Here is an 18,548-nt window from a genome sequence, read left to right as displayed (position 1 = left end):
TTCCTGTGCATCCTTTGCCAGTTTGTACTGCTTTGTTGGCTCTTGTCCTAACAGCCTTCAGCAGCTCAGCCATTGCACGGCTGCATGTGCAGCTCTCCCACCTTTACATGAGCATGCAGCAGGACTGGGAAACAAAACACAAATGAGAGGATGAATTCTGCCTCCTATTCTGGATGAAATTAAAGAGTAGCCCTGCAGAGAGCATATTTACCTGTTCAGCATCAAGGTGATACACCACCACAGTATACTCCGTGGAGAAAATGCCAATAGTTTCTTGGCTATGAATAAGGAAGCAGGGCTGTGCATTGTATGTCAGTATCAAGACTAATATCTGTAACATTATGACTTGCTTTTATTGAATAGCAAAGAATGTGTTTGCTTAATTCTACTTTCTACTGCAAAAACATGTGATAGTGGAAATGGTGGATGTCAGTGCCCTGCAGCTTCTTGAAACCCTTATTTGTTTTAGAATCTAGGTAATCACAGTGTTCATGTAGTAACTCTTCCATTACAATTTTCATATTAATATGATAATTTCTTTGGGATTGTGTAGTCAAATTAATAGTACTGAGCTCTATTTCAGGTACACCAAGCATCCTTCTCAGGATGATTTTAAACTACCATTTTTTTATCTCAGTTAAGAACTGCCTTAATTACAACACTCAGAAAAGATGGTTCATGATCTGATATGGTGCTAGCTCCACCTTTTGTATGGGTTGTGTTGTCCGGCTGCTTGTGAGATAATAGAAAAGATCTACTCTGGACTAGGGAGAGGATGAGATGTGAAGTTCTCTCTGCTGGAGTGCATATGCCTTCAGACATCAAAGCTTTTAAATTTTTCCATAGAGCAGAATGGAAACGGGACATTTTATCACCTGGGGTTCTGCCTGTTCCCTACTGCTCTGCCTGCCCAGCATCTCTCCAGGGCAGGAGCAAAAGCAATTCAGATCAGAGGAATATTCCTGGCTATATATGCAGACAGCCTAGCATAGAAGATAGATGTCAGGACAAAAAGTAAATGATGAAAATGCTTTACTTGGGAAATTTGTAGCTACAAACAGACCTCAATAAAGAGGTTGTATCCTGGACAATTCTGGAAAAAGAGCTTACAGAAGAGGCTTCTTCATTTGAAACGCTCTGGTCTTCAACCTCAGATCTAATCCTCCATTTCTGCATGGAAATAAACTGTAGTTGTGTGGCACTGCATTACATAGGGTAGATGTCTGGTTACCACACGAGAATCTCCTTTTTCTTCTTGTTTTTAAAAGACCATCTAATTCTCTTGTGCTCTTGAGCCAAGGGGCATATAAAAAGTACATGAGACTTTTGAAGGCAATGTACATGTACGTACTGAAGGAAAACTTGCTTCCACGTGCTGTCAGCATTCACCAAAGTACTATTTTCCATATACAGGTCAAAGTAAGAGAAGGTGAAATATTTGGGTAAGTACCAAAGGCTGTGTAATCATGAAACTTCCACTTCAAATCCTGGCTGAGTCTTCTCTGACTAGCTTCAGATAAGTAATCACCCAATAGACAAATTATCGTAGCAAAGTCATTGATCAACAATGTTAAAAAGTTGGTTTTATCAACCTTTATTCAATCTCCATTTTAACTGAGCAATTGTACATCTAAAAATTTCCTACTGCATAGTTCCTAGGAATATTTTTAAAGCTAACTTAGATTTGAATTCTGATAATGATAACATCAGTTTACAGGAGAGTTGTGTTGGTGGTCAGTCACTGCTACCATGGCTCTGTGTTGTTTTTTTTTTTTTGTGTGTGGGTTTTTTTGTTTGTTTGTTTTGTTTTTTCTTCTTTTGAGCCTTTTTTCAATTTCCTCCTGGAGGATTTGCTGCCTAGTATGACGAATATCTATTCGTTAATTATATGCTCTATGCTCTCCACCTCATTAGTTAGGCTTGCTGAGAAGCATTTAGGATTCCTTACTTCTAACCTCAATGAAAAAGCGAAAGTCTCATCTTGGCCTCCACCATCTTTCATGAAGATATCTACTCTCTAGAGTGACCAGTGGCAAATGGTAAGTCACTTGATATGTATCACAGATCTGGTGTGTAAATTAAGCCCAAGTGGGCAGTGCAGTGCTCCTCAGTGCCAGGCAGCTATCCCCTCACAGCACCAGAGCCCCTGTAAAAATTGGCAGTTATTGGAGATGGAAAGTTTGATGCACAGTCCTGTCCTTGGGGCTTCCCTTCCTATGAACTGACAAGTGCTGCTTGATAGGTATTTCAGTGGCTATTGACAGTGCATGCTGAGAGAGACTTTTGTTACTTAGAGCACATGAGGGAGGTAGGGAGAGGAAACTGGAGCTGAAGCAAGAAAATAAATATATAACTATAAAAATGCTTAGTCAGGATGTTCATCTATCACACTGATTGCTTTTAAGACAAGAGAAGATACATTAAGAAGCTGGCATGCTACTATGAGGGAATACAGTTTAAGGTCCTATCCTGGCTACCGACCAACACTGTGAGTTTAAATAAATCCATTTTTAAAAGCCCTGCCATATGCAGCAGAGGGGAGGTGATAAATAATGGCCTCCAGCCCTCCCTTCTCAGTGCAGTTAGCTCAAGGTGACTCGGGCCCTGTTCTTCTCCTAGGTCCCTCAACAAACTGCTTTCTACTGAGAGAAACAATGCAGATGGCTTTCTCCCCATATTTATCACCTCAGTGGTTAGTCCAGATTTTTATTTTTGTTTTTTTCAAATCAGAATAACTAATGATTGAATTTGTTCTGTGAAGGTGCAGCCCAAGCTGCAGTTTCACAACTGCCTGAAGCCCACCAAAGCTAGAGCTTTTGTTGGCCAGAGCCACCCCCTCCTCTGCCGCTTTTCAGCTCATGCCTTCCCTTCCCCTCTGCTGGAACCAGCACCTCAACACTAGCCCAGAGCTGGATACCACTGGAGGAGAAATAGATTCTGGTGTGAAGCCTTCAGCTGGCTGCTCAGCTTCTCTGTGCTGAGCACAGCACTCAGTAGATCTGGGAGAAATGGCCAGGAGCAGTATGAAGTGTGGGACCATCAGGGACCTTAAAAAAATCAAAGCCATCCAAAGCTTTCCATGGAAGGAAAATAGATCTCTGGAAAAAGAAATGCATGTGCCAGCTTTAGGTTAAATGCCCCATTTTAACATAGACTTCCCACATGAATTTGAACGGGACATTTTTGTCTGTTTCTGCATTCCCTCTCCAAAATGAAGACAGAGCAGTGCTTTTATCTTCCAGAACAAATACATTAGAGACTTTGAGATGCCAAGGTGTCCAGGTACTCTGGGAGCAGGGGAACTGACAGATTTTAGAGGTCTGGAAATATTTTTAAACAGCTTTTGTCTCAAGCTTCCCTTTTTAATTGCAGTAATCATATACTGTATTTGTACTGCACAACTAAGCTCTTTGAAGCTAAAAATGCTGTAAGTCTCCATTCTTTTGGAAATCACTGGTGTAACTGAATTCCAAATAGACTTCAGGTTGTAAGAACAACATGTATGGCAAAGGGTAGAAGGCTTTTTTTCAAGCTTTGAAAGCATTTTCAGTGTATTTCAAGATGCAGTAACTTCTAGTAACATCACTCAACAAGAGAGTGAGCAAGCACTCTGTGGTGACAACACTAGCTCTGGTCCATTTTACACATAGTTACCTTGCAGTCATTTGTACCATAGCATTATTCTCTTCTTCTAAACCCACACCTGATCTGGGGACCTGACTTTATTATCTTATTTTCCAACAGAGCTAATGGATGGTCTAGTTTGTGACCAGAACCAACACTTACAGGACTTCAAAATAATAAACTTGCTTTATACAGAGCAGATGGAATGGTTGTTTGGACCTTGACCATTTTTCCAGAATGGATGATAGTACTATATAAATACTGTCATTGTGCTCCTCTTCTAAGTCTAAAAAGCTCTACCCTGAGAGTAATATTTGAAATGTTTATCTCTAGAGAAAATATACTTGGTACAGCCATAACAAGTGGTAGAATACCCTTTTTGCCTCAGAATTTGAGATTAGACTGTCTATATGTATAGCTAAATGAGGATACCATTAGAAATAATATTTATCAAGTTGGTGATTTTATTACAAGGACAGATCATCATTCAAAAAGAAAAAGCCAGCCCTGTATTTACAAAACTCACATGAGAGGTTACAGACTAGTTACTCTGGGATTCATCAGTCCAGCTCTGGCAATCTGACTTTAAAGGGCCAATTACCAGAAAGCATGAGCATCACCAGTTTTTAAGTATGAGATCCCTGAAAGATGCTGGGGCCAAAGGCATTCAAAGCCATTGGGTTATTTCTGAAATTGCGTGCATACATTTCCTCTCCAGCTTTACCGTACACATTTTCCTGACCTTGGAAACACAGTGTTTCTCTGTGCTTATGCTCCTGCATTTAGAAAATGGGGGTTAAGAACATTGATGCAAAGCTGTTCAAAGTTATTGATATTTTCAGCTTACAGCTCTCTAATGGGTGGCACTCGACAAAGGTAAAGTTATTTGCCTACTACTAAAGTGATACATTTTTTTAGCTGGCAACAATGCAAATCTTCAATAAATGCGCACTTGATCATCTGAAGAAACAACTTAACTAAATTTAACTAAATGCTTTTTGAAGGAGATCTAGAGAAATTGGTGCATCCCCATTGAGGAGATAAATTTACATCAGCCTGAGTGCTTCATATTGATTAAGCTTATGTCAGCAAGGAATCGACTTGCTAATTCCATGAAAGATACTTTTAAACTGAAATAAGAGTGTCGACACAGGGGGTTCATTTAATATTGGCACCTTCTTCCGAAACAGACAAGCCTTTAAGCCTCATATCCCTAGTGTGGAACATTTCAAAGGAAAATTTTAAAAAAAGTAAAAGCAGTTAAGTAGACAAGGCAAAACAATTAGGTTTAAGACATATCCTTTCCTTGGCATTCTGAGTGCTGCATTGTCTCAAAATTAGGCTTGTTTTCATTTGAAGCATCTCTAAATCTGCTGCTAGCACTTCATTTGGGAACACGTTCTTTGCAGCTTTTTAACAGCTGAAACGATGCTGGCTGGCATATCCCGGAGATGTGGGCTCAGGGATGTGGTTCCACAGCAGTTTCCAGGGCAGATCAACTGCAGCTATGAAATGTCTCCTGGAAACTGCAATTACAAAGTTAGTAAGAAGGAGGGAAAAGTATCTCCTATAGCAGTTCACTAAACCCTTTTGCTTGTTGTATTCTGGGAAGAAAACTCTCTAATGTGGTGTTAGAAAGTGGCACTCCTTTATTCCTTACAATATGTACTAGGCAACTTGACAAAACAAGTGCTCCCTCCCAGTGTTCCAAGTTCTACATTTAAGCAGTTAAGACACACATGTGCAGTATATTGGCATACATATTCATTCTTTCTCAAGAACTCAATATATGCTAATGTCCCTCTGGGCATGTGCGGTAGCATCTAAGGTGGTCGTACAACCACTTACTTTCTCCTCATTTTTCCATCATCAGCTTCATCCTAGTGACTTCTGGCTGACCTTTAGATGTTTTTTCTCAATTTGGCAAATTTCCACAGCTTGTTAGGCCGTAATGAGCAACTTTCTATCTTAGTGTGCTCTAATCCAAAACAATATATGTGAAATCTGAGGAAAAAGTCCTTGCACCTGGTGGATGCAAAGATAAAAGTAGTTACTATGACTCCAGCTCTCCTGTGAAGCAGAACAGTTGAGAAAAACAAGGCTGTTCACACACCAAGCAAAGTTAAAATGAGAAGTTTTAGAACAGGCACTCGATTCCTTTTCCTCAACTAATATATTAGTCCTTAAACTAATATATATTGATCCCTGTTGCTAAATCAACCTGTATCAGTGTGATAAAGTTTAGGATCCTGCTAACCTTTCTCTGACAAAAAGAAGACCTCAACCTCCAAAACTTAATTGCAGTTAGATATGTTCTTGAAAGGATGTACGTGTAGGCACAGTACACTCCTATTACAAACTTCTAAGCAACTATTTAAATCAGTCTGCATTTTTTTAAAGGCTAAGATACATCCAAGAGGAAGCTATATAATTCTAAAGAGGTATATAAACAGAAATATAAAAACTCAATGGCTTTTCAGAAATACTATGTGTTTCTGTCTAGAATAAATCCTGTGTGTGAGTCGACTCCCACCCAGCAGCCCCAAGGCTGGCTGTGTCACTGTGTTACATGGGTTACATGGCTGCTTGCAGACTGGCCATCCCAGACATGACTTGGGTCACTCCAGTGTAAGGACCCAAGGCAAGAAATACTTGATTCAGATCCTACATTCAGCATGCGGCCAGCTGAAGCAAACAGATCACTCGAGACACCAATATGAGGCTAAGGATGGTTTATATGGGGTTCATGTGCAGTATCTTGAATACTCCTGGAGATGCTGCCATGTCTAACAGTGGCTGTGCAGCCAGGGTCACAGAGCAGTGGAAATTCCAGCAGGAAAAGACAGCAGCAGAACCGAGGGAAGGCCTAGAAAACCAGTGCTCTCCATCCTTAGGAAATTCCTTTCACAAAGCCAGCCTAAAGTTTCTGAAAAGAATTTACTTCAAAATACAGCTGACTCCTCTTACATGAAGAAGAATGTATTCAGGGGAGAAGAAATGCTTACAAGGAGATCCTAGCAGCTCAGTCCTTTCAATCTTCCTGGGCAGTTTGCCTCTGTTTACACTGGTTAAATATTTAAAGCTGTCTTTCCAAAGTAAAACAAAAGCCCAAAAGATTTCTTTTAAAGTGAAAGCTGAGATTCTCTTCTAATCTGTACCAAGCCACATTCTGTAGATAAAGGCAGATCCAGGCTCTGAATTACTCTTAGCTCTGACCTCATCCTGCTCATTCTCTCAGTAACATTCATGGAAAATGCACGTGCCTAAAAGACAAAGAAGACAAGCTTTCCTACACTCTATTCCCTCACCTCACACATAAGCCTTTTAAATTTGATATTTTGAAATAATGCATCTGATAAATAAATATGATCTTAGTCTCATTTGCATCAGTGTAAATAGGGAGCAATTTCACTAAGAGAGATGTGCTCAAAGCATGGCAAAAGCAGTGTGAGACCAGAAGCAGTGAGGGCTCGTCCTGTAATTTCTCCTCACATCCCAGCCTTACAGAGTTCTACTCACTTCCTTTGCATCAATAAAAGCAGCAGGTCTGCTCTGGGGAGTAAGGATTGCAGGCTTCAGCCCTTAAATCAGCATCTGTGTCTGAGGAACAAGAGAGAGGCTGTGTTGTTCTCAGGCACTGTACGTAACTGCGGGAGAATTCACCCAAGAAAGGGAAATAAAAAGAGAGTAAAAATGTTCACATTTCCTCTGAACAAAATGAGCTGTGATCTGCAATTGCCCTTTTAAGAGCTGTGACTTTGCCTCATTCCCCAGAAAACTTCTTGCAGAAGCAGAGAGGCTGCAGCCCCACGCCTCTCGCCCAGCGCAGAACATGTAAGGAAAGGCAGGCAACATGCGGCTTCAATTTGCAAGGGAGCATCTATATTTCTTCTGAAAAGAAAACAAAATCAAATCTCCACATACCCAATCTATCTTGAATAAATGATATTAAAGAAAAAAATGCTGTTGGTATAGGGAGGAAGAGACTCTTTGTAATCTGCTTTGACTGTGCAGTGTTCCTCCTCGTGCCTCTTTAAAGTGTATAAACTGACTGTAATGGGGGTCTGACTTACAGGAGCGCTAGTCAGAGATTGCTCTTTATTCCTAGCCCATGCTACACCATAGGAGTTTGGGTTACAATAGGTGTCACACAGCAGGAGTAAATTACCACTGACTTCAGTGGCTAGAGCTCAATTTCCAGTCTATTTCTCCTATTCTCACAACCCTCAAATACAAAGTAAATTTTTTACATGAATCAACAATCATGAAGGAACGCAGCCAATTAATAAAAGGCATGTATAAAAGCATCTGGGAGAAATCTGAGAGTGAGACGACCTAGGACACCTGATGGTAAGAGAATTGAGAATTGCTTGGTATCCTGTCAAACACCTCTTAATAACAATGGCCTCTGCTGAAATGGCCTTCTAAGCACTTGGCTGTATAGCTGTGAGATGCTTTGCTGCTTGGTTGCACCATCAAGTAGGGCTCATGGTCACCTCCTTCCAATCTGCTCTGCCAGTTGCTGCATGTGTTTGCTATGTCTGTGCAGGCATACTCCCAAGTCCTCTAGATGTTCCAAGAGATAGTCAGTAACCAAGGTAGGCTTTTACATTTTCAAGATTTTGTTCTTCTGGCAAGACTAAATCTGTGAGACGCCCATGGCCTTTGGGGAGATGGCTATGTCACTGGCATGCTGCAAAGCGAAATGGATCTTACTATGCAACTGTAAAAGCTGCCTGGGATAATTTTTCTCCAGAATTTTCATTTGTACACCGCTGAATCAAATATGAGAATCAAACAACTTAGTTTAAGGAGTCTGTATTACCTGGATAGAGGATTTTATCATCAGAAATATGCAGTAGTTTTAACACAGCAATGGAAGAAGGTACCTAATTTCATCTTGCTATTTGAGACGTATGACACTGTGATCACCTGTGCCCTTCATTCCACCGCTTGCTGTCCATACTGATTCTTCAGCACCCACCCTTTTTTGTGCATGGTGAGGACTTGATGCGACCTGTGCTGCCAGTGTTGGAGAAAGAGATGCTGAAACGAGGCCCATCTGAACTGGGGATCTATTGTTTCATCTGGAATCCCCTGTCTAGATGGAATTCTAAGTCACTCTGAGAGGATTCATGAATACAGTATACATTACTAATCACTATAGATTACGTACTTGAATACTTATCTCTACTGAGCTAATAAAACCTCTTTCTCTCCATCTAGCAGTAATGTTGCATTCCCTCAGCCCCCCCCCCGAAAAACTCAGCTGTTCTTATCATGCAAAATTCATGCTCAGCATCAGATAAAACACTATTCAGCATTTGACTTGTCACACTATACTATGACAATCCAACACTTAACCCCTCATTTAAAATGCAAACTGTAAAACCTTGAATCAACTGAGAAGTTTGTTAGTTTTTGTTTTAATTTACTGGACAAACATACATTTATGTTATCATATGTCTTTATACTTTACTGATATGTGCAGCCACTCCCTTACTACACATACCACTTGTGGTCAGACTGAAAACTAGTGGCTTTCTGTGATGGCATTACTGTGTCAACAGACAAGCAAAGAGCCACTGAGGTCATCTATTTGGACTCCAGTAAGTCTTGGACACGGCTCCCCACAACAGCCTTCAATAGATGAGTAGTTGGCAGATTGCACCGAGTGGTGGCCAATGGATCAATGTCCAGACAGAGATCAGTGACAAGTGGTATTCTTCAGGGTCAGTACTGGGACCAGTGCTCTTTCTTCATCACTGACATCAACAGTGGTATCAGATGCACTCTCAGCAACTTTGCAGATGACACTGAGCTGTGTAGTATGGTCAAGATGCCTGAGGGATGGGATGCCATCCAGAGAGCCCTAGACTGGATCAAGCAGTGGGACCAGGTGAATCTCATGAGGTTCAGTAACTCCAAGTGCAAGGTCTTGCACCTAGGTCATGGAAACCCCCACTATCAGTATAACCTGGAGGATGTAATGACAGAGAATAGCCCTGCCAAAAAGGACCTGAGGATACTGGTGGATGGCAGCTGGACAGCCAGGAATGTGCCTTCGCAGCACAGAAAGCCAACCATATCCTGGGTTGCATCAAAAGAAGTGCAGCCAGTATGGCAACGGAGGAGATCCTGCCCTTCTTGTACTGTGTTGTGAGGCCTCACCTGGAGTACTGCATCCACATGTGGAGTCCTCAGTACTGGAGAGACATAGACCTGTTAAAGCATGACCAGAGGAGGGCCACAAAAATAATCCAAGGGATGGAACAACTCTCCTATGAGGACAGGCTGAGGGCTGTTTAGCATGGAGAAGAGAAGGCTCCAAGGAGACGTGAGAGCTGCCTTTCAGTATCTAAAGGGGGGCTGTAAGAAGGGACGGGACAGATTCTTTATCAGGGTCTGTTGTGACATGACAAGGGGAAATGGTTTCAAACTAAAATGGGGGATTTAGATGAAATATAAGAATAAAGCTCTTTACAGTAAAGGTGGTGAGGTACTGGCCGAGGTTGCCCAGAGAGGTGGTGGATGCCCCATCCCTGGAGTCATTCAAGGTCAGGTTGGACAGGGCTCTGAGCACCTGATCTAGCTGTAGGTATCCCTGCTCATTGAAGGAGGGCTGGACCAGATGACCTTAAAAGGTCCCTTCCAATTCAAATGATTTATGATTTTATGATTAAGGAGAGACAGCTACTTGATGATCCGTTTCAGAGAGAGATAAGTAAGGTGATGGAAGCAGAGGAAGAATGTCTTGTTTTGGGGGAGAATTTCATTCACTGGTAGCACAGCCATGTGCAGGACACAGTACATTACACTGCTGGAACTGCAAATGTGAGACCAGAGGATGCTGATGGTGTGCTGGCAGTGTCATCTGTAGCAGTAGTAGTTGATAGACATCAACGTGTTACTTGTTCCTTGCTCTGGCACAGTTTAAATGAAGCTGGTGTTTTGAGCCACAGAGAATTATGCTTCTAATGATGAGTTTTGTGGTTTGGGGTACTTGAAATCTAGGACAAGTGCTGCTGGGAGGATTTTTTCCACATAGAATTTTCTTTTGTTACCAGAAAAGTCACTGAAGTGTTAAAACCATCATGTCCTAGGAATGCTCATGAACTTAACAGCTCCCAGCCCAGTTCTCTCACAACACCCCATCCATCCCAGTTCCCTCTCTTTCCAAGCTGGTCTCACTGGTACATCTACACTGAAATCTAAGCAATTGTTCCCAAGCTGCATTTAGCTTTAGTAGCTACTGCTTCAGAACCACAAAAGCAGTGTGCTAACACAGACATTTGTATGGTTTTCCTTCCATATCAGCTGGTCTGATAACAGGTATTACAAGTATGTGCAAACCTTGCCTGGCATACACAGATCCTTCTCCTAGAAAACTCTTCTGGCTTTTCACATACATCAACTTAGTGACTCTTCAGAGGGTTTTCACTGTTGTTTGTTTTCAAAAATCTTTTCTAAATATTACAAATACCAACTCCTGTACAGAAAATCTAAGACAACTGAGGATGGACTCGTGTGTTTTAACCACCTTTCATGGACTGCAAAATGTACTCTGAGGGCTAGAAACCACGGGCAGAAAGCCACAGAAACTTCCTGAGAGTGGTTTGAAGTCCATACTCTTTTTCTGTGAGAACGAGTGTGCAAATACTTGTTCCTGTCCAAAGATTCAGTGTTCTATTGTTTCAGAATGAATAGAAAAACAATTCTAGCTGAATACAAATTAAGTTTTGTGCTAGAAAGGAGTTAGTAATTTCAATTACTGAGGTAGAAAAATCTACAGATTAAATCTGTAAATATGCTCTGCCATGAATCAAACTTCTTTCAGTAAAAGATGGAAAAAGACAGCATTTGCACACATCCTTTTTGAACTATGGTCCTCAGAGAAGAGAGCTCTTGAAAGAAACCAATGAACCTCAGTAATTGAGGACATCAGCAATCGACATATTTAAGGTTGTACAGTTTTTAAACATGATCCCGCTCCTACAGTCGTTACACAGCATAGATCTCACTATTAATTAGTTTGAATGTGGGACAGCACTGCTGGGAGAAAGAAAGTGGCCTAAATAGCACGTCCAAGCATTATCTGCAGCTCTCCCAGAGATACGAATATCTTTCATTAACCCTTGCCACCTGTGGCAGCCTGGAGTAAATGCTGGGATTGTCTTATTCCTAATGGGTTTTTGCAACCCATCAGTGAGCATGGCACGTTGTGGGGCAGCACAACAGCTAGCTGGGGAAGCACCACACCTGGTTCTGCTCTGAGAGGCAGTCGTAGCAGTCAGATATTAGGAAAAATGTCTTCTCAGAAAGAATGGTGAGGCACTAGAATGGGCTGCCCAGGGAGGTGGTGCTCACCATCCCCGGAGGTGTTCAAGAACTGTGTAGATGTGGCACTGAGGGACACGGTCAGTGGGCATGGTGGTGGGGATGTGCTGGCAGCTGGACTAGGTGATCTGAGGGTCTCTTCCAACCTTAATGACTCTACCTCTACAGCACAGAGTCTTGGTTAGTCACTGCTTGGAAAACGTGCTAGCACTCTCCTCACCTCCAGCAGCACAGTTTCTTATTCATATTGAGTTTCAGTGAGTACAGTAAATCCCCCGTTCAGCCTCCACCATTCTTCTGGTTACACGTTTTGGAAGAACAAACAGAACTGTGACTCTGCACTGCAGACACACAGGAAGAAACAGCCACCATTGGCAATCCTACTCGGGATACTGCAAATACTGTAAAACCCTGACCCGAGGTATTTTAAGTTGTGCAGCATTCCCCTTAAATTGAACTCAAATAGCTGTCTATTGGGCACGTGGAGTGAGAGTGACGACAAAGCCTTATTCTCGTGATTACTTTTGTGTTTCGGGCTTCTGCTGTAGGGGTTCTAGGCAGAAGTTGTACATAAAAGACAGACATCGAGACACTTTCGATGCCTCGTTCGTGCTGTGGCTGCTCCCGCATCCCCGCGTACAGCTCAGAGCAGCTATCGCCATCTCAGCCCTCTAACTGCCGCCGCTCCTCCGAAGTTGTCCCAACAATCGTTCCGCCTCGACGCAACGCCGGCAAAGGCGCTCGGCTATTGTTCCCCGCTTCGTCTCCTTCACCCCTTGCAAGCAGAGTCCCGACAGCGGCACGGTCCTCCTCCCCGGGCCCCGTCTCCCCCTCCCCACACCACCGTGCTCGTGTCCATTTGGCAAATATCGATTTCCCCTCCCGAGCACCCGCTGGGCTTTCACGGAGCCGGAATGAGAGCAGCTGCCCGTCCTGGGAGGGGGGAGTGTTAGGGGGGACCCGAGGCGCTCCCTGTGGTGCCGCGGGGGACCAGGAACGCCCCGTGGCTGTAGAGCAGAAGGGGCCCCGGGGCCGCGGCACCGCCGGAGCGGGGCGGCCGCCCGCAGAGGGCAGCGCGTGGTGCGCGGGGCCGCGGCTTTGTGCGAGACTTCGCCCTTTGTCCCGCCCGATGGAAGCGGGGCCGCGCCGCCTGCTGAGGCGGCCTGAGGTCCCCCGGGGCAGCCTACCCAACCCCCCACCCTCCCATCCATCCCCGAACCCGGGAGCCGCTCAGCCCCTGGGCCCCTCCGTCCCGCCCCGTCCCGCCCCCGCCGCCTTTGTGCTGCCCCGCGCCCGCCTGCGCCCGCCCCCGGGTGAGGCGTTGGGAGACGGTCCCTTACGCAGGAAAGTTCGGCGTCGGTTTCAAGGCTCCTCCCTCCCGGCCAAAGGCAGACTGCGGGGCGCCTGGAAACCGGTCGGAGGGAGCGCGGCGCGGCGCGGCGAGGCGAGGGGCGCGGGCTCGAGGGGCCGGCACAAATGGTCAGGCGGCGGCGGCGGCGGAGGAGGCGGCGGCGGTAGTCGGAGCGCGGCGGGACGGAGCTGCCGCCGGAGCGGGCAGAGCTGTGCGAGCGGCGGCCGGGGCCGCCCCGTCCCTGCTCCGCCGCTCCCTTCATGAGTCGCAACTTCGGGCCGGGAGGAGCAGCGGCGGCGCGGCGGCGGCGGGAGCCCGGCTGGGCGGGCGGCACCGACTGAGCATGGCCGAGCGGCGCGGGCCGGCGGGCGGCGGCCGCGGGGAAGTTGGCAGCGGGCGGCGGGCGGGCGGCGATCGGTGCCCGCGGCGGCCAACGGCGCTGCCGGTGCTGCTGCTGCCGCTGCTGTGGGCGGCGGTGCCGCCGGCCGGGGCGCAGCCCGCGGCTCAGCCCGCGGCGCTCAGCGAGCGGGGCATCTCCATCCCGGACCACGGCTACTGCCAGCCTATCTCCATCCCGCTGTGCACAGACATCGCCTACAACCAGACCATCATGCCCAACCTGCTGGGCCACACCAACCAGGAGGACGCGGGGCTGGAGGTGCACCAGTTCTACCCGCTGGTGAAGGTGCAGTGCTCGGCCGAGCTCAAGTTCTTCCTGTGCTCCATGTACGCCCCGGTGTGCACCGTGCTGGAGCAGGCCCTGCCGCCCTGCCGCTCTCTTTGCGAGCGCGCCCGCCAGGGCTGCGAGGCCCTCATGAACAAGTTCGGCTTCCAGTGGCCCGACACGCTGCGCTGCGAGAAGTTCCCGGTGCACGGGGCCGGAGAGCTCTGCGTGGGGCAGAACGCCTCCGAGCGCGGCACCCCCACGCCCGCGCTGCGCCCCGAGAGCTGGACCAGCAACCCGCAGCGCGGCGGCGGCGCGGGGGGTTCGGGGCCGGGTGAGCCCCGTGGGCGCTTCTCCTGCCCGCGGGCGCTGAAGGTGCCCTCCTACCTGAACTACCGCTTCCTGGGCGAGAAGGACTGCGGGGCGCCCTGCGAGCCCGGGCGACTCTACGGGCTCATGTACTTCGGGCCCGAGGAGCTGCGCTTCTCCCGCACCTGGATCGGCATCTGGTCGGTACTGTGCTGCGCCTCCACGCTCTTCACTGTCCTCACCTACCTGGTGGACATGAAGCGCTTCAGCTACCCCGAGCGGCCCATCATCTTCCTCTCGGGCTGCTACACGGCCGTGGCCGTGGCCTACATCGCTGGCTTCCTGCTGGAGGAGAGGGTGGTCTGCAACGAGCGTTTCGCCGAGGATGGCTCGCGGACCGTGGCGCAGGGCACAAAGCGGGAGGGCTGCACCATCCTCTTCATGATGCTCTACTTCTTCGGCATGGCCAGCTCCATCTGGTGGGTCATCCTCTCCCTCACCTGGTTCCTGGCAGCTGGCATGAAGTGGGGCCACGAGGCCATCGAGGCCAACTCCCAGTACTTCCACCTGGCTGCCTGGGCTGTGCCAGCCATCAAGACCATCACCATCCTGGCCCTGGGGCAGGTGGACGGAGATGTGCTGAGCGGTGTCTGCTTTGTGGGCATCAACAACGTGGACGCCCTGCGGGGCTTCGTGCTGGCCCCGCTGTTCGTCTACCTGTTCATCGGCACCTCCTTCCTGCTGGCTGGCTTCGTGTCCCTCTTCAGGATCCGGACCATCATGAAGCACGATGGCACCAAGACGGAGAAACTGGAGAAGCTCATGGTGAGGATTGGGATCTTCAGCGTCCTCTACACGGTACCGGCCACCATCGTCATTGCCTGCTACTTTTACGAGCAAGCTTTTAGGGAACAGTGGGAAAGGAGCTGGGTCACGCAGAGCTGTAAGAGCTATGCCATCCCCTGCCCCAATAACCACAGCAGCCATCACCCGCCCATGAGCCCTGACTTCACTGTCTTCATGATCAAGTATCTCATGACCTTAATTGTGGGCATCACCTCGGGCTTTTGGATCTGGTCGGGGAAAACACTCAACTCTTGGCGGAAGTTCTACACCAGGCTCACCAACAGCAAGCAGGGCGAGACCACTGTGTGAGCCTGCAGCCGGGTGGGAAAACTGTGCGGACTGCTGATGATCCTGCAGAGGAAAGGTCAGGTGGGGAACTGCGTGCTTGGGACAGACTTGGGGTTTTTGTTCTCCCTCTGCTCTCTTGCTGTCTCCCATAGGAACTGAACGTAATGTAAGGCTGGGGGAGAGAGATGTAAATAGCCTCTGTAAGATTTTGTAAGTATATTTGTATTTAAATAACAAAAAAGCAAAAAAAAAAAAAACCAACAAAAAAACAACTCACTTTTTTAATTATTTAGGACATTTTTAACCCGTTTGCAGATTTTACTTCCTTGGCACCACTTTTTTTTTCCCTTAAAGAAAAAGGCATTGGGATTTTGTTTTGTAGGGCAGGATGGGAAAAATTTCCAGCAAAAGAAACCAAATGAATCCCCTTCCCTCTCCCCCACACGTGTTTTGCAATGGCTTTGCTCAGAGTTTCAGCAGCAGCAGAGCCTGGGCTGGGGCGGGTGCCTGGTGCTGGCATGGAGCACCTCAGTCCAACCTTGGCCTGGGCACTGCTCCCGGCCTGCCTGAGGTGTGTGGGAGTGGTAGGGTGGGGAGGAGCATGCTGCCTCACAGCCTCCTGCCCCACACCATGCAGGGACAGCATGGCCAGAAGGGCCACCCAGCCAACTATGCTGCCTGGCACTGCCTGGAACCACGCTTTGGCATGTGCCAGCCTTCCCAGGCCAAGCTTTGGCCACGGGACCCATTTTTCTGGGAGTTGAGGAACAATAGCCTGACCTGCTTGAAGGTCTGTTCAGCCTTTTTGCAAAGGAAGAGTATCACCACGGTGTCCCATACAAGGGGCTGGCTGCTGGCTGTCCTTTCTCCTTGTTAAATTGATTTAAGTGCACCATGTAGTTGAAGAAGGAGTTGGATGTTCTGTCGTGCTTCAGCCAGGAGTTGAGGTTGATCACTGTCTGCACCTGTAGCATGTCTGATGGCTTTGGAAGTGAATGGGGACATATGTATACCAAATTTCCTTTATTTATATATATATATATATATATAAAATTTTAGGCACCCTAGTGAACTTTTGAGCTGTAAAGCCGGGAGGTGCCCACTCTGCATTCTCCCTCAGGAATGAGATGTTAGCCTTGTTGTTGACAAGCAGAGGTTTTGAAGGAAAAGATAAAGGCCACCTGCAAATCCAGACCCAGGAGTCAGTTTCAGCTCCTGCTGTCCTTGCAGGGCAACTTTTGTGCGTTGCCGTTCATCTCCCCATAGGGAAAATGTTGAGGGAGAACTACCTGGAACGCCTTGCTGCCTGCTGGTGCTCACTGGGGTTAACTGCGGGCTCTGCGTGAACAGGATCAGGAAATATGAGCTCAGTAGAAAGAGCTTCATCGGAATAAAATGCAGCATTCAGATTTTTTTTTAATTAAATCCATAAGCTGGCTCTTCAGTTTGGAAGCGTTTGAGCCGTTCCCGTTCCCTGAATTTTAATCCATTGACATTTAATTCATTACACGTTATGAGGGTGTGATGATTTTTGCCAGTAGTAAAAACAAAGGGAAAACAGAAAACCAGGATGTCTGAGCACTCTGGTGGGATGTTAGACCTTAAAGAGCCTCTGCTGTCTTTTCTTTTTTTCCTTTTTTTTTTTTTTTTTATCCCCCTTCACTATGGTAATAACATTGCACACTACAAAGATCCGATGCCATGTGTGCAGTATATCTACTACCTTACATGCTCCTGGGAATGTGCTTCTTCTTACAAAAATAAAGAAAATAATAATAAAAAAAGGTTAAAAATGAAATGTAACTTTCAACAGATGCATTTGAATATTTAGTCCTCTGTATGAAAAACAGCAGAATGCTTCTCTCCTGATTGTATTGTTTTAAACTTTTTTGTATTACAAATGCCTGTATTTAGGTTCATAAACATTATCTATGGCTACCATACCCTGAAATGCAAGATTATTTGAATTTGGTATGCATTTATTTCTGTTCATTATCACGAGATCATCTATATTTATAGAGGAATAGAAATTTATATATATTAAATACCATATTTTTAATTTCTCTGAAATAAATTGAGGTTTTGTACAAAACTATCTTGTCCTTTTACATATTCCTCTAAGTCAAATACTGTGTGAAAGCAGTGTGTATCCTACGAGATGTGTGGGATTACTTTTTTCTTTTCTTGTGTTGAGTTCACAGTAACAAGCTGGAATTCAGTGCAGGAATTCATTGTGCATTTTGGTTTTTATCTTTGGGCCGGTCTAGATTAATCCTTCAAAAGAAGTAATGTAAACTGTTCAAGATCTCTGACAGGGTATGGTTGGTGGTGTGAAATCCAAGAAGAGATCTGCTATATGGCAGGAGAAGAAAGAAGCTCACCAGTGCTTTTTTTTTTTTTCCTAAAAGAAAAGGGTTTTCTCAACTTAGCCTTTCTTCTCTCTTTCCTATTAAAATAAAAAGATTTTCTCACTGCTCCGAATGACACTCAGATTATGTTGCAATATTGTCAGAATATATTCATGAGTAAAATCATTTTGTTTTCCTGAATTTGAAACGTTTGGTTGATCCAGAGTTAAAGGATATGTTCATGGAAATACTTGAGCTTTACGAAGACTGCTCACATTCTTAAACCTTTCAACACATCACTTTTTTTATTTTTTTTTAATCTCACTCTTCATTGTTCCAGGTGCCGTTCTGTATGCGTGGTTTTGTTAGGAAAGAGTGCCTAATTATGAGGATCTGATTTTCAGTGCTGTAACCCAGTACAGCATCTCATTCCATAGAGCTAGAGAAAGGTGGGAATAATTTGGGGCACGTTTACTTTCCCTTCAAATTATGGTGCGCAAACAGCCATAGAGGAGTAAGGAAAGCTTAGAATCACCTTTTATGACGTGATACAAGAGAATGTTTTTTTTCATCTATTTTTTATTTGTTTAAAATAAACAGAGTTCTTCCTTTCTCAGATGTTTTCCCAATTTTTTCCCCAGTATTTTTTTTTTCTTCTTCAGAATTTTAGCATTTAAAATGGTACTGGTCAGCATTCAGCTACTGGCCTGAACTGCAAGCCATTCAGTTTCATCTGCAATGGAATTCTTTTTGGTCAATGTATAATTACATTTGAGCCATT

The 18,548-nt window shown here is 45.7% G+C and overlaps 1 protein-coding gene across 1 annotated transcript; it reads left to right on the top strand.

Moving 5' to 3' along the window:
• The first annotated feature begins 13,297 nt into the window (after positions 1 to 13,297).
• On the top strand, positions 13,298 to 15,691 carry FZD1 (frizzled class receptor 1). Its single transcript, XM_065731288.1, has one exon. It carries the CDS (start codon positions 13,656 to 13,658, stop codon positions 15,438 to 15,440), a length of 1,785 nt encoding a protein of 594 aa, XP_065587360.1. The 5' UTR covers positions 13,298 to 13,655; the 3' UTR covers positions 15,441 to 15,691.
• The last annotated feature ends 2,857 nt before the right edge of the window (positions 15,692 to 18,548 follow it).

Source organism: Cyrtonyx montezumae, unplaced genomic scaffold (genome assembly GCF_038088225.1).
Source record: "Cyrtonyx montezumae isolate F1298 unplaced genomic scaffold, pur_monq_1.0 scaffold_14, whole genome shotgun sequence".
NCBI classification, from domain to species: Eukaryota; Metazoa; Chordata; class Aves; order Galliformes; family Odontophoridae; genus Cyrtonyx; species Cyrtonyx montezumae.
This window is presented reverse-complemented; position numbering and strand designations above follow the sequence as displayed.

Coding starts and splice junctions, on each gene's coding strand:
- FZD1 (XM_065731288.1), top strand. CDS start 13,656: ATGGCCGAGCGGCGCGGGCCGGCGGGCGGCGGCCGCGGGGAAGTTGGC.